Source organism: Crassostrea angulata, chromosome 7, assembly GCF_025612915.1.
Source record: "Crassostrea angulata isolate pt1a10 chromosome 7, ASM2561291v2, whole genome shotgun sequence".
Lineage (NCBI taxonomy): Eukaryota > Metazoa > Mollusca > Bivalvia > Ostreida > Ostreidae > Magallana > Magallana angulata.
This window is the reverse complement of record NC_069117.1, coordinates 39,952,612-39,969,741: the sequence shown is the minus strand read 5'-3', so window position 1 is coordinate 39,969,741 and position 17,130 is coordinate 39,952,612. Positions and strand designations below refer to the sequence as shown.

At 32.8% G+C, this 17,130-nt stretch overlaps 1 protein-coding gene across 1 annotated transcript; it reads left to right on the top strand.

The window, feature by feature from the left end:
- Positions 1-11,040: 11,040 nt before the first annotated feature.
- Positions 11,041-16,586, top strand: LOC128156833 (procathepsin L-like). The gene is made up of 8 exons (XM_052819141.1): positions 11,041-11,246; positions 11,416-11,555; positions 11,953-12,058; positions 13,747-13,893; positions 14,325-14,442; positions 14,789-14,889; positions 15,437-15,708; positions 16,241-16,586. Exons 1-8 carry the CDS (start codon positions 11,244-11,246, stop codon positions 16,338-16,340), a joined length of 987 nt encoding a protein of 328 aa, XP_052675101.1. The 5' UTR covers positions 11,041-11,243; the 3' UTR covers positions 16,341-16,586.
- Positions 16,587-17,130: the final 544 nt, after the last annotated feature.

Here is a 17,130-nt window from a genome sequence, read left to right as displayed (position 1 = left end):
GGCAGGACAAGGGATCGTTCCTTTTCTCATTCAAATAAAATTCTCACCTTCCCGTGTTGCTGTGTTCTTTTATGTTGACACGTCTTAAAAACTATCGTCTTTTCTTTTTATTTTAAGACGACAGCATTTTCTTCCTGGAAGCAAATGGTGTGGGGAAATTGAGTTTATATTGAGCTTCTCTGCAACAAGCATTCCAGTTTCCGCTTATTTGAGTGAAAATGACATTAAATGCCAGTGTTTTAATGAGTAACCGTATGCTCAAAAGGATGTAATTACATTTAATTCAATTTAGATACGCAATGTTTGAAACGGTTTAACAACTTTTCACTACAATCTACTTGTTTGTTTGTTCGTTTGGTGGTGTTTTTTTTTGGGGGGGGGGGGTTAGTTTATTTTGTATGAAAAGTTACTCTGTATATGCTTCATATACATGTACCCGTGTACATATAGTTTTATGAATGAAATTTAAATATCCTCATAAAACCGACTTACTGTTTTTATTCTCTTTTTGAAGGGGGGGGGGGGGGGTTGTGTGCTAATGTGCTAAAACGGTTAATTTATGTAAATTGTAAACTTAATGTGAATTGTTTCATTTGAATACATTATTGTGCAATTTATTGTGTTTGAAAAAAAAAAACCACCATAGCCAACCGCAAATACCGTTCCGATAGTTGGACAAAACACTAATAAAAAGACATTGACTTAAAAGAAAGATTACGACATATTCTTATTGATAAATGATAAAGTCGTGCATGGTCTGATAATTTTTCCATGAAACATGCTGCATAATTAAAGCTGTAAAAGTAAATAAAATGTATAACCAAAAGCATTAACAGAAATTGTGAACAAATTGGTTTTTCTTTCCACACTATTTCAATTCCATCAGAAAGTTTTTAGGTGCCGACATGGAACAGATATGTCGCAAACACAACTACAGTTGCCAGAGGCAGTCAACTTCCGCTGAAACTGAAAGAGATTTGCCACACCTTAGAGTGTATATTAATTGAATACTGTGTCTAGCTCTGGTAATTGGCAGTGTGTTATGATTTATTCTTGAAGTTGGTTTTTAGCAATGTCAGAGCATGTTAACCCTGGCAAGTATTTCTTACGTAAAGATATCAATAAATAGCATCTATTATAAACTTCTTATTGTATATTAGGTGGAATAAAACAAGAAATCCGGATGAAATAATTTAGAATGTTAGTGGAAGACATGGAATAAACCTTTTTGTACACGGATTTGTTCAGAAGCTAGAACCATAGTTTATTTGCAGACACACAAAACACGCATCATTAGCGAGCACTGTTAATATCCTATTTGTTTTCAATTTATGATTGCTAACACAACACGGTTAGAGCAGAACGTCGAGGCAGTGATATTGATTTAATTATAGAACAAAGACAAAAATTGCGGGTGTACCTAATAAAAATCTCTGTTGTCTTTAACCAGTCACATATATGTTCTGAGATGTTGAATTATATCAGATAATGGACATTCATGATCCGACATGAAGGACTTACGTTGCAGTTGTTTACACGTACACGTACCTTTGATCAATTAACAACTGTACAATAAAGGCACACGTATAACAGTCTTGAATTCATATTCCAGAAGCATTAACGAGTTCTTAGGTTTACGAAATGGAACGTTAAGAACTTTTATTTTGCATACGTCAAATAAAAAACTATAATACTGTACATAAATAATTAGGCCGGTCCTATGCAATCTGAATATTATTATAGCTATCAGATCTTCGATGTTTTATTGACTTTTTTTTTTAAAGAATAACGTCATCATGAAAAATAATATTGGTGTGAAATAAAATCACATTTGAACATTGAATGCTATGAGAATACATCAGTATTCTCCACATTCGTAAATGAACAATGTATAATTTCTATTTTAAGTAAGTGCACTAGTATTTTATATTTCAAATGCAACACCGTACTTGCTGAACCAGTAATCATTTGGAGACCATTTCGTGTCATTAACACACAAATAGAAAAACTGCGTATAAAGAGTCTTGTTGGTTTGAAAATGGCAACTGAACCAGAGAGGAGCTACCGATGTATTTGTTGCCTCCAAAGAATAAAAAAATTATCAAATTTTGTTCTTTAAAACGCGATCCTTATGAAATAAATGTCATTTCTTCAGCTCATTGGTGCCGAAACACACGACATACGGTAGAGATATGAGTATTCATGAGTTTTGAATATGGACGCGCATTGTTCGAAACAATATATTGCTCATTAGTTTGATTTCCCAGGTGGAAACTAACCTTTGGTGATATAATCCTAGCGTCTCCGATGACAGATCTCCTTTTGTTCCAGTTCTCATTTAGGATACACGGCTGGCATTGTGTGGGATACGCTTACATTCACCTGTAAGGCAGTGAAATTTGATCCAATTCAATATACATGTATCTTGAATGACAACCGTTACCGCCCTGTGAACTTAGTGTTATGAGTGACTAATGCATCATAGAATATCGGGGTAGTTTCTCTGTTCTCTGTGAAAAGAGCTCTCTCTCTCTCTCTCTCTCTCTCTCTCTCTCTCTCTCTCTCTCTCTCTCTCTCATAATATTCCAAGAACTCTTTTAATACTTGATCAACACCGGTACTTCAATAGAAGAATACAATTTGCGGTTAGGAGGTAAAAAGGTCCGGGTCGAAATAATCTGGACATCAGAGTACTGTCTGCTCAATACATATACATTGAGAAACCTTTGCGTGCCAAACATAAAACTTTAAAGAGTAGAAGACCGCCATTAGTTGTAGACCGTATGGTCAAAAGTCAAGGATCAAACCACACTGGATAAAGAACATCGTCGGAACCCACGGGTTTTCTACCCGTTACATTTTTTTCAAGCAGTGTGACAGATAGAAAAACCGTGGGTTCCGACGATGGCTATAGAAGATTACCCTGGGAAACTCTATGAATGCCGCTCCATGCATAGTGTAAAGATCATGGTCATTTACAATATTTTTTTTTACACATAGTGGCATAAATATTTTTCATACTTTTTTTTGTTTTTTCCCAGAAGTGTATAAATGCATATATTTGTTCAATGTCTGACGAGGAAATGAGATCCCTTGACTCAAATTCCATCTTTGCTCATGTAACAACAAATGTTGTTGTTCGTGAACGATGATAGTTTTGGTAAGCTTTGTACAAAACAAAGCACATTAATGAGATTTGTTTAATGGAGAACTTTAGAAGGTCGCGATCTGTAGAACAAATCAATCAAATATGGTCAATAAAGAGTAATTATTATTTTTTTAGACTATTTGTGTTTTCGTTCCGAGAGACAAAGTAGAAGAGCAATTACGAAATCATGAAGACATTTAGCGATTATTTCTTCTCTCCATGCTAGCCGTCAACGCCGTTATCTAGAATTGTTTATGTTGTCAGGGAGAACTTATCGCGTGACCACTGCTTCTAAAGAATTCAAATGATGTAATGGAAGAGAGAATCAAAGACCAATCTTTTCAATATGAGCCTCTTATATAATTCTCAATCATATTTTACGACACAGTTGAGACAGTATCTGAGTTATGACAGCGTGCAGCATGTTAATGCAATCTTTTGTCGTGTAAAACTGAAAATCACTTAAAGAGTAATATTAACATTATGTACGCTTGACCACAACGCTGAAAATTGCAGCTTTTAAGCTACGCTGAAGATAAACACGGTATAAATGATCTATTATTAAGGTACATGTATGACATAACAATATCTACCAAGACCTTGCCCCTTTTAGAAGAACATCAATTGGTATTTTATATTACTTATAAATTATTGAAATCAAATCCCAAAAAACCTAAAGATAAACACGGAAGTTTATATTACCTGAACTCCTCCCCAAATTCCTGAGGAGAAGAAATTCAAAGTTGAGATTTACAAATCCGTTTCATTTTGTAGATTACATTGTAAAGCACCATCAGCAATTTTTAGGTTACATACCGTTTTGACAAAGAATTTATTCTTTATATTACAGAGTATGGTTCTTAGTAATTTACTGGCCACTGCGATCACTTTTCAATTTTGCTTTTATTGCCATTTTTTGCACAGTAAAAGCAATTTCCATTCCGTTCATTCCCCCCCTCCCTAATGCTACGTTGATTTATCTTATATGTTATCCAGGAGGTGCACATACATGAAAAAGAGACGACCTTCTACCTTGACGAGTAAACTACATATTGGTCAATAACTTGAACAGTCATCAATCTATAATTTTCCTTGCTAGTTTCTTTGAAAGTCGATATTTTTTATCTTTCGTTTATACATTTAATAAAACTTGGGGGAAATAAGCAGAATTTCAAAGAATTACACCTACATATTTACATGATTTTTACACAAACAATGTCGATAGCAATGACGGTACATGTACTTAAATAAATTCTCGACACATTTGCAACTTTTTTAAGACTCCACATATTTCACGATACGATAAATCACTAAAATTAGGGGGGCTAAAATTGATTGGAGCTGTGAAATCTGTTTCAGCACATGAATATTTAACCAAAGAACATTTCTATAGATAATCTCATCTTTTATTCATCTTTGCCACTTTAGTCTAAAAATTGTTTGACATGCCCCCGCGATTAAATTGCATTGTGTTTCCGAACACTTGTTGTCTGGGCTGTATGACCGCGAGAAGAGCTTGTATATAGATTCTGCGGGAAATACCCAATGCCCTATGCAATATGTACACGTAGTTATGTACTATCTAGCAAATCTTGATAGCGAAAAATATATGAAATCTATTTTGCCAATCGATGTAAAAAAAAAAAGAAAACAAAAAACAAAACAGTTTTATCTTCAAATTTCAATCATCTAAGAGCTATTTCAGAGTGAAGTTGCAGAAGATTATGGCGTGTACAACGTTGCTTTATTATTGTTTTTTAAATAAATGCAATAATATTATTATTAGTGGGAAAGGCAATTTCAGGAATGCAAGAACACATTTACAACAAAATAACAATGTATGTGCAAACAATTTTTACTTTAAAATGATCATTTTTTTTAAAAACTAAACAAGTAAACTGATATTACAGGGATTGACTCTGTAAGATGCAAAGAAAAAAATTGGTGTGCATTATCTTTTATAATTATGAAGAGCGTATTTCTTATGCGGTTTCATACTTTAGATTTGTGACTAAAATTCGTCGCCCAAAAACGTTGTACAAATCATCTTCCATTTTAAAGATTTTTTTTCAAATTAAAATTAAAATTCAAAGAAGTATGTTTATTGTTAATACTCTAAAAGCCTTCTTGATTTCAAAATTGTCACACCAAAACATTTAACTATCACAATAGGTTTTCTACAAAGTCAAACCAAGTAACATACATAATCAAAAGTGTCGTTTCATCGTAAAAAGTTATGCACGATGTAGCTGGAACTTTAACTTGTGAAAAAGAGCATAAACAACAAAGTCAAGTTTTTTTCATTGCTGTGAAACACAATGATAAAATATTCATTTTTGCCTTAATGATTTCACATAGAATCTTGCCAATCATCATAGTCAGTTCTTCTCCCTGTATATCTTTTATTATTTTACATAGTCATATATAATGCATGAATTAATTTTTTCTGTTAAAAGTAGTTCTGAGCCTGTTATTTTTTATTTACACGATCTTTTTGCTTATGATTGTTTTAAATCTTTTTTTTTTATTTCGAACACAAACTAAAGTTTAAATGGAAAATTACTTATTTAAAAGACAATGTTCATAACGATGTCCATTGAAAACAGGAGCTTTTAACATAAAGGATGCTACTAGTAAGATTTTGACTGACATTGTAAGTAGGGTCATAAGTAGGACATAGGCGGAATCTTAGGACCTACATAAGATATACTTAAGTATGTCTTATACCGTAACATAAAGCAAACTTAGCAATGTCTTAGCTAAGTCATGCTTATGTTAAAAAGTAAATACGAATTGTTCATGTCTTTTATCGAATTTGAATGTATTTGGTAATGAATCGTTATCATAGGTTGATATCATATTTATAGATACACGTGCTTGGTATTTTTAGGTAGAGGTAAATGTACAGACAAAAAAATTCAAGGTGGCATGAGTGTAAATATATGTACCTAAAAATTTTAAGAAGCTCAAAGCAATGTATCTCAGGCAATGCATTCAGTCTATTGTTGTTACTTCTTTGTTTTGATGAATATTAATATTCACTAGTCGTTCTCAAAGACTGCCCCTGTGGCATAATATCTCGATGCCGTTACAGGGGCATGGTCACGATTTTGGTCAAATTCTATTTTTATGTTTTTATTATTAACAATGGTTTAGAAATGATCAAATAAAATTTCAGAATCATTCGTAGAGTTATAAGCAAAATCAGTCTGACTAAAGCCAGCCCCTACGAATTAGTAGGGGCTGGCTTTAGTCAGACTGAAGCAAAATACATGGCTAACAATTCTCTGTCATGTAAACAAGGCTCGTGCCCTGTTTTTGTTTATATAGGTTCAATATACCAATAAAACGTCTTTTTCCAGCTTATTTGTCTATCTTTTTATTTGCAATGTATTTTAAGCATTAATAAACAGTTCCTAACGTTTAACACATCCGTTTTATGTTTAAAAACTGAAATTATTACCTCAACGTTCAAAATGTTAACAAACGCTTTGTTTACATAGCGAAGTATTTCAAGCTCTGTAACTCGCTTATCGCTCAACAAATGACCTCAAAAACTCCTTTCTGAAGCATTGTTAATATTAAAATCAAAAAAATAAATTTTACCAAAATCGTGGCCATGCCCCTTTAAAACTTGATAGAATAATATAGTGGATTTCTTTTTATCGTTTGTTCTACATCTTACCCCACCAATAAGGTAATTTCCCTAGTCTGAGTATAATTTCTTCACTAAGTCAATACATGTATACTGCATTGAGGCAATCGTCGTCTTTAAAATCACTGAGGGTGTTTTTTGTTTAAAAACGTCCTTTTCATAATTTCTCAGGTTTTGCAAGTTTACAAATAGTCACAATTGCAAGTGCTTCTTGTAAACTGACCATTACGTGTTTACAACATATTCAGCAGCCCTCTTGCATACTATGTGAAATATGTTACAGCTCATTACGACCATTGCTAATGTTTATATCAATTAAACCAAAACTATGATATTGGTGTATATCAAACTTCTAAAATTGTGTAAAACAAACTTAGGATTAACTTAAGCCACCTCTATCGGCCGCCTAAGTTTTGGGTAAATTGTCCTAGCTAAGATTATTCTGTCTATGCCGTCAGCGACGACACTTTGTCGAGGGCGGGAATGCTGTCACTGGATTACACATCTACATGTATGTTCCAAAAGTACATGTATGCCCACCTACCTACCATATACAAAATTTATTGAAAAGAATAAATATTCTGACGTCAAATCTATAAAAGAGTTAGATTCTTTAATCCAGATTAATTTAATATTGATTGAAAGAATTCTATGGTCTTCCACCTATTAAAAAAAGCAATTAGAAATAAAAGTGATTATCCAAAGAGCTCTACTGAATTTTATTTTATTTTGAAAGTTTCAAGTCAAAAAAATCGTATATTTGATTGATATTTTTGTATTTTTAAAATGGATGTTTAAAAAAGACGAAATCGAACATATGAACAACTGACTTGTCATTTTGGCATTAATGTGCAATTATTGTACTTACCATTTATTATCACAAATGTGGAAATATATTCTTTAAATATTTTGTTCAATATTAACTTTTTCCAACAATGATTCAGTTAACAGTGAAGTAAAGGACGTATTGTTAAGAAAACTTCATTTATTTTGGTTTATAGCATTTAAGGAGAAAACTGCGTTCTTATGCAATTTGGAGAGTATTTATTTTAATCATTTGATGAATTATTCGTAATTAATTCATTAACTCACCAAAACAGAGGAAGTCATTGTTTTTCAAAAGAAACAAAACTGGTTTATAACTCCATTTTCCTTTTAATTTTGGGGTAATTTTAACTACATGTAACTTGAAAGTCTATAAATTAAATTCGACCGATCCCCGAAAAGCACCATGTCGATAAAAAGATCACACAAATCGTTTTTCAGCAAATATCTGGAAATCAGTGTGACATTTTTACGGAATTAACTTTGGTATCATCTATAATCAAGGAAGTCTGTTAGAATTAGCAGTAGTCACCATCATCAGATTAAAACCATTTCATGCGGCATTTCGTCGTGCAGATCATGTACTGTAAAAATATTATCGGACATTTTTTTCTTCATTCAATTACAGGTAAAACGCTTTGTGGGTTTTTTGCTATCTTTATTGGGAACATTAAGTGGCGGTACATGCGCACATTACCGTATCAGGATGAATAATGGATGAAAACTTAAACGATAGAGCACTACAAAAAATGTATTGTCTATCGCAAAGAGCAGAGAATGGACAGAGTTAGTATTTAATTGGAATTTACTTCACATATTGAATACAGCATTAGGTTTAGACAATGCACGGATTACGAAACTATTCAAATATAACATATTTTCTGATTTGCCAAAAACAAACATGTCAACCCTTATATCAACATTACAGATCTAAAGTCAAACACCATTAAAATACTTTTCCTCGCCCTCCCCTTGTCTCAACAGATATTGCATTACCGCCAATTTTTAATCAATCTTAATAACAATCTTATAATCAATAATGGGGCCACATATCGAATTATTTATATCTTTATAGCTCGTCCAATTCGAAATTGTGGCGTATTCGTGCAGACGAGCATGTGCTTTTTATTTTCATGCCATTATTGGATCCTTTCAACAGTTTTCTTAGAATCCCAACAAAATACTTTCTAACAAATTTTAAAACCTCAAATATCCAATTACTGTATCATATCTATATTATTTTGAGACAAAGTAGAATATAAATAGGGAACCACTAATTTTACATGCGCCGAGTTCGGCATTTGTAAGAATCAAGAGCCACGATACTTTTTTTGAGCAATTTAAAAATAATTTATAATTTTTCTGGTTTTTACATAATGCAGAAAATTGCATTCATTTCTTTTACACTGTGTATATACCCAAACCTATGATGGTGCATTGCTGTTTTCTATAAGAACACGAAAAAGAGTGTACTTTATAAATGTAGCACGAGAAAGTCTTACTTCTGTGTGACGTCTGCTTTTTTTCACTGATAATTGTACATGTCCTTGACATGATCCACACGTATATGTACTCGAGCATGTGCAATTAAAACAGCCAGACCAAGGTCATCATATTTTATTTATATCGAATGGAGCATGTCTGCAAATTGCTGCTAGAGCTAATGTATTCTGGCTATTTATTTTTTTTTTCATCCTCTGCACCGATGTACTATTGCTCTCTGGGTTGTGTTTTTAAAGTTGGCCGGGTTATATTGATATATTTACAGCCATGCTGTGTTGATTAATTAACCCTAATCCTGCGTTCACAAGTACATGTATTGTGTAAAATGCACTCTGTATCGTTTTCGTGAATCCATATTAGATGATCATCCTGGTATTTGTATAAAAGAAACCTCTCTCAAATAATGCATCAGAATTGTCTGGAAAATCAATTCGTGTGGTTGTTCTCCATTTGGGGCCAGGAAAACTTAAATGTACACGTTTTGAAGATAACAATTGACTAACATAAGAAAGTGTTTAACAATATTTCAAAGATGTATCATCTGTCAGTATCATTAACATGGTGTCTTTATTTTTTGCGCAATTAATCCCCCCCCCCCTTTCTTCAAAATGTTTAACACACTCGTTTTGTGATCCCACTACCCTATTCCCCAATATCTATTCGACCCCGCGGATTGATTTTCTTTTAAAACAAATTCTTCAACAATTGTTATAGCACTTGTATCACTTCATCAATATACCTAGAACTATTGCCATGTAAAAAAAAAAAAAAAGATTCAATGTTCAAGCATCATGTTTTTGAGTGAAGTTGCCTGCCTGCCACGCAAATAATTGATTAAAAATATATACAGATATTTAGTACATGCCAGGCACGTAGCATCTGGCAGGAGGAGGGAGGGGCCCATTTTTTTCTCGCAGGAGTCTAAAATAAGCATATAAAAAATTGGATTATCATGGCGATGCCCCCCCCCCCCACCCCCAATTTTTGGGGAGCATACAAACTACGTGTAAAGAATTGAAGTGAAAATCAAGAAATTATCAGTGAAATCAAAGTTATAGTCGGTATACGCAACCCCCCTCCCTCCCGCACACACAGGATTTTGAAGCATGAACATACAGTAGTAAATGCTGCAAACTCGAACACATTTGAACTTGCACCACCGATTACAGAGAACTCAATATCTAATTGCCTTTTGTAAATTAATATCGAAATGATTTCGTCAATTACTAATTATCATATGTTAAGAATTTTAACTTGAAATATTTTATATATTTATTAATAATTCTAAACTAAAGATTGGAAATTAGTACAAAGGACAATAATTTTTTTCAATTAAAAGGCTAATTAAAATATAAACTTTACAATAATACACTTGACTTCCTTCCGCTAAAAAATAACTGAATAATGCGGATATACATTACTGCCCTATCTAGCTCAGTAAGCGGATCTAAAAGGAAAAGGTGGATAAGGCAAGCGCAGTAACTCCATTTTCCAACGAAGACCTATCAGGTGCAATCATTATGCAACATTATCATTAAAATTATGTTCAATTTAAAAATAGCCACTTATTATTAACTGCGCTCTCATTGAAAGGTCTCATATCATTAACAAAGTAATTGCAATGTTCTTAATGACCTTTGTCTAATGGTTGAATATATATACTGTCGTCTATCAGAGGTATAGGTAAAAAAAAGATATCATTTTAAAAGACATCAAAATAATGTGACAATTGCAAATTTGATCACCTGAGCGTCTTAACATGGTAATTAAAAAAACAACAACAATGCGTTACATTGTTTTAAAGAGCCTTCTTAATAAAAAGTTCAACAAGGAAGTGTCAGGCGTGCAGTTAGTCTGACAAACTTAAGTTTCGTTTCAATTTCAAGACTTTAACAATCATTGTATTTATAATTATAGAAAAATCGCAAACCACTGAATATGCAAATGACCTTTATTCAATGAAATTTGTAGCTCGTGCCGATTTCAAATGTCGAGAAATTTTAATATTTCCTGATCATAACCCGTGAATCATGATCATTTGACTGTGTGCATCAGACGATATAACTTCCTGTATTTGTGACCGTTTCTTTAAACTTCCTGTCCTAAACGATCATGGTAAGTTTTGTTTATGTTTTCTGTATTCTATTTTCTTTTTTTACCTGCTTGATATTTTTCGATAAAATCAATATATCAAAAGTATTTGAACTTTAGTTTACATATGTCAATGTCGACAATTACACAGGTGTCCGTTTTAAAATCTATGCATGTTGGTCTTATATTACAGGTGTTTAAATACCTGTTGGTATTAGTGTGTTGTGTGTACGCTAGCTATGGTCGACTTTCCGAGCTCTTCCTGGATAAAGAATGGGAAGAATTCAAGCAAATTCACAACAAAATCTACTCAAAGCAAGAGGAAAACAGGAGGTGGGATGAACCATCTAAACATACATAAACATTTTAGATTTCTGAGACTTAAATCTATTTTTTTTTAGAGAAATGAAGCTCAAAAATTGTTCATTTTTTGGAACAGCAATTCATCAGGTTCTGAAACGGGCAAAACATCGTAGAAACGTAGATACTTTTAAAAATCTACAATTAAGAAAGTGAATGAAATGCCACCTTAATCAAATTCGACATGATTTAAGTGCACGTGATAACGTCAAATATTCAGACAGTGTTGTGTTTATATGTCTATATTCAAGTCAGAAAATAATGTTTAGACGATATGCGATCGTCTTTAATTATTACCCCAGGTGGAATAGTCACGACCCAGTTCGACCCGTTGTCTTCCGACTTATATAATAAATACTTGTATTTTCAGGAGACTGATTTGGCAAAAGAATATTGATAAAATCACTGAACACAATATGGAGGCTGACAATGGTCACCACAGCTACAGACTCGGGATGAACGAGTTCGGGGATATGGTACGTACTTAATTGTAATCCGTCAACCCAACCCAAATTACCCCCCCCCCCCCTTTTTTTTTTTAAATAAGACGAAATAAAAGAAAACAAGAAAATTGAACATGTACCATTCGGTCCACTTGATATAAACTGACAGGTTTGGAAAGATGACATAGGAAATAGCATTCAGCCACCGTACCATCACATATAAGGTGACTTAATGCAAGAGATTCATCTTGTTAGACGGTCAATAAGGCAGTTTATTAAACCCACATATGATTATTCTTACGCGAGATCTGGGCTGCGTTCAAGATCGTAGCAACTAGCCTAGTCGCTAAGTCGTAGATATCTAAGTCTCAGATTTGAAGTCGGAAATATTCAACTTAAGACGGCTTACATCTGTCGTTCGGTATAATAACGTTAACGGGCGTTGCCTTCTGCAAATGTGATTTTCCAGGGGGGAATAAATCTTTATATTTGTCTAACAATCATGCAATCAATGATTAATATAATTTAACACTGCAAATTCTTTTTCTTAGCTTTAATTTGCATTGAATTAAAACGTCATTTCAACAAAACAGAGCATTTTTTTTGTTTCTTCATATTATCTTCTTTTTTATTTAAAATTTAAACGTCAACTTATAGCAAAAATGATTGAAATCTCGATAAAACTGATACATGTAGGGAAACATTTGCTGACCATATACACTATATAAACTTATACATAATATATTATTTTCTTAAAATAATTGACATTGAAACACATAACTCCATTTATAAAAATCGTTGATATCATTTGGTATTTTTTTTTAAAAAGCATTGATTTGTTAAACAAACTCTTAGTACAGTTTTACATGTTAAGTGTATCAAAGTTTGTTCAAGGCAGATTTTCAGATCTATCGCAATTTCAAAAGAACGAAGTTCAATTTTTCTTTTCCTGGTCAATCTTTTAACTTCGTACCTATCATGTATAATTAAATTATAAGTCTATGAGATCAAAACTACACCCAATTATAACTCTATCACACACTTGAGTTTTGATCAGAACAAAAAATGATAATAACCCTTATTGAAGTACTTAGTATTTGTTTGAATCATGCACACTTAAACTTTTAAAGCATTTTCCTGATTAAAAATTACTTTATACATCTTCATATAATTAGTTTATTTACTGTCATGTATAGGCATTGAACAAAACCCTTATTGTACATTGTACATCTCAAGTCTTTTCAAATATTTGTTAGAACTTTGGTCGATATATTAATTATTGCATTGAACAGTGCACTTGTTATCTAATAATCACAATTAACTTAAAAGTTGTTGACAATCTATTTGACTTATGTACATGTACTTAAAGATAAAAAAAAGCTTTAAACATAAACATGCAACAAACTTCACCAGGAAGCAAAGTTTAAGGGAAATTACTCTTGAGTGCATCTTTCGTTAGAGCATCAAATAAAAAATCCAAAAAACGTATTTATTCAGTTGCATACAACATCAAAGTCTTTGATGTTTATAAGATGATATATATGTATCATCAAGCGCGTTTTAAAATTTAGAATTTCTCGTTGTCGTTATAAAGTGGCTTCGAAATGCACTTTTCCAACCACAGATATATTTCAAACACTTAAAATCTTTACCTTCAACAACCAACAGCTACACTTTTGTTCAGATTTTTTTCAAAGAATTGATTCTAAACTGTTTGACAGACAAGTGAGGAAATGGCAGCGATGTTGAACGGAGCGAGAGGACACAGTGTTGTCAATGGCAGCACATTTCTCCCGCCAAACAATCTGCAGCTACCAGACACAGTGGACTGGTCAAAGGAAGGTTACGTAACTCCAGTCAAAAACCAGGTATCCGGTTGAAATCTTTGGATAAAAATTCGCTTATTCATGATTGATTAAACTTTTCATCTGATTTTCGGAAAAATGCTTCCCCACAAAAATGACGAAGAGTATCTGAAATTGTGAATCTGTTGGTAAATAAGTGCAAATGTTGGTTCTTAGCACTGTGTAGTCCGATATTACCTCTGCAGGATTTGGTGATTAAGGAGGCCCGTTGGTCAACAAATTAAAATTCAGATCTACCAAAAACTTTCAGATCTGAATTTCCGTACCTATAAACCATTATTCAGTAATTAAAAATTCCATACAATTTACATTTTAAATTTGGGTATTTTCCTATATTTTTTTATAGAGCTCTTCTTCCAAAGGAGATCAATGTAGGCTGAAATTGGCCTCAATCATCGAGTCCTCTTAAAACCTTTTTTTTTTTGTATTTTTAGGGGCAGTGTGGATCTTGTTGGGCTTTTTCGACCACTGGGGGACTGGAAGGGCAACATTACCGAAAAACAGGAAAATTGGTGTCTCTATCAGAGCAAAACCTGCTTGATTGTAGTAAAGGTATGATGTTATAAAAATAATCTTTATACCGTATAACGGCTTATTTTGGAGGAGAGCTAATGTTTGCTTGTTTTCGTAGTTATTATTGATCGTCGCTAAAATCCGAAGGCCCTTTAATTTTACAAATTTTACAATCGCCAATTTCCATCGAAAATTTATTTTTATATGATGATTTTTCGAAGTAGATCTCAAACATTATTCAAATAAGTACCTGACAGTGAAAAAATGACACCAGCTTTATTCTCTATCGATTTGTTGACAAATAATGGTTACTTAAATTGATACATGTAAGAGTTGTCCTTTACTAATTTGTGAACTTATTCGATATTATCTTCATCAATGTTAGAAAACATGGGATGTAACGGAGGACTTCCACAGAAAGCCTACAAATACATAAAAGAAAACGGAGGAATTGATACAGAGGAATCTTATCCCTATCTTGCAAAGGTACACACAATAAATATAGTACATTTAGCTTCTAAATCTAAACTATAATATTTTTAGCATTTATAGTTGTGTATTATAACTGCAGGCTCAATTGCAAATCGTTTGAAAACATATAAACCTTGGTGGTGACTCAATTTCGTGATTCCTCTAAACTTTTCAAGGCTTTTTTTACATTCACAAGTTGCAGGAAAGTTTTTTCTTAACCTACGAATGCAGGTTATGATTTTTTTTCCTGCTAAACAAGCTACTTTCAACCCAAATGAAACATCAAAGATAGCAGTTTATACTCGAAATGAAACAAATTACTAATCTATTTATCATGCATAAATTACACCCTTGCATGAATCTGTTAAAAAGTGACTATCCTCGAAAATTGAGCTGCGTTTTACAAAAAACCTTTTGACAAAGTCGTTCATATTTTCAGTCTTATGCAATTATTTTTAATGAATATTAAATATTCCACAGCCATTACATTGAAATATCAAACATTCGCATTAATGAAAAATAATAATTCTACTCTATTTAATGCCTGATGAACCGTTCATAGAAAGAAACCTGCTCATTTCGTCCGTCGGAAGTCGGGGCTACCTGCTCTGGTTTCGTCCAAGTACCTGCTGGTGACGAGCTGGCCCTTAAGAAAGCAGTGGCCAGTGTGGGTCCAATCACGGTATGTATTGACGCCAGTCAACCCTCGTTCCAACTGTACAAGGGAGGGATGTATGACGAGCAATCCTGCAATCCAATCGTGTTTGACCACGCTGTCCTGATTGTTGGGTACGGAGTGTATCAAGGCAAGGACTACTGGCTGGTCAAGAACAGGCAAGTACATATTTGTATTAAAAATACTTATTTATCGATTATATTATATTAAAGGTGATGGAAGAGTCCATTGATAGGTGAGTTTGCAAGCTATGGAAATTAAGTTTCCCTTAATCTGTTGGGTTTTTTTAATTTTGTCCTCGTGAGACATTTCACAATTGGTGAACACAATGTTTTCTCTCTTGAAACAAGCATAAAAAGTGAGTGAATCTCCTGCAAAACATAATTATAAAAACAACTTGTAACAATTCAATATAGTTTAGGGCTGAGAAACACTACATACAATTTTTTACATATTGATCTGTTTTTGTTTTATTTCCAAAACAGTGTTAATCTTTTAACCAAGTTTCAAAATTATTAAGATCACCCCTTCTCAATGAAAATGCGAATATCTTTTACTGTTCTTCGCAGGCAACCAAAACACAAAATCACATCATTATTAAAAAAAAAGAAAAAAGCAATATTTTGTCCTACATTGTATCAACGATCACTTAAATATTTTAGTTTATTATAATTATGCAATTTTTTATAGCTGGGGAACGTCTTGGGGAATGGATGGCTACATCATGATGTCTCGAAACCAAAATAACCAATGTGGAATTGCTAACCATGCCGTTTATCCTACTGTGTAGGACAGACAATTCATCAACAGATCAATATTGCCCGGGCTCAGGAAAGTTTGTTAAAAAACTGACCCGAATAAAATATTGAATCAAACTATAGATTTATATTGTCACTTATAACTCGAATAATGCCTGCGTTATTGGAATTGCCACTTCACTTATTGTTTCACTGGGAAGGCTATTTTGATCTTTTAAAATCTAAAAGGATGCTTTGTTCTTGTATCATTCTATCACAATAAAATGTACTTTTTGCTTTATTGTTACATATTTGTTTACCTTTGATCGACATTAAAATTAATCAATGCTAACCTCATTGGGTTTTTGAAAAAGAACGCACGTGATCTCAAAGTCACATGATGAAAGACGGTGTAACTACTGCAGAACATTGGAACTGCCAAATGGTTTAAATGATTTTGATTTCAAAGCGAAACAAGCAAGAAAACGAACGTATGGTAACTGATTCTTTTAATGTGTAACAACTCCAAAACAAAAAAATTGTGTTATTTATATGAACATTTCATAATAGAAAAGTTATACAATATTCAAAGTTTTATTCCTTTCCGACTTACCGTTGGCATATTTAACCTACCAAGTTTATGCCAGTTATCATATGCACCCTATAGATTTTAAAAATGCCAGTATTCTATTAAAAAAAACAAAGATCTCGATATTCTACTAGACAAGTTGTTATACTTTTATAATAATACGTTTTCTTCAGAAAGTTTTTTAATGATCTATCGGTTGAATATGTGATACTGTTATATAAATTAAAAAAAATCTAAGACTTCTTTTGTAAACA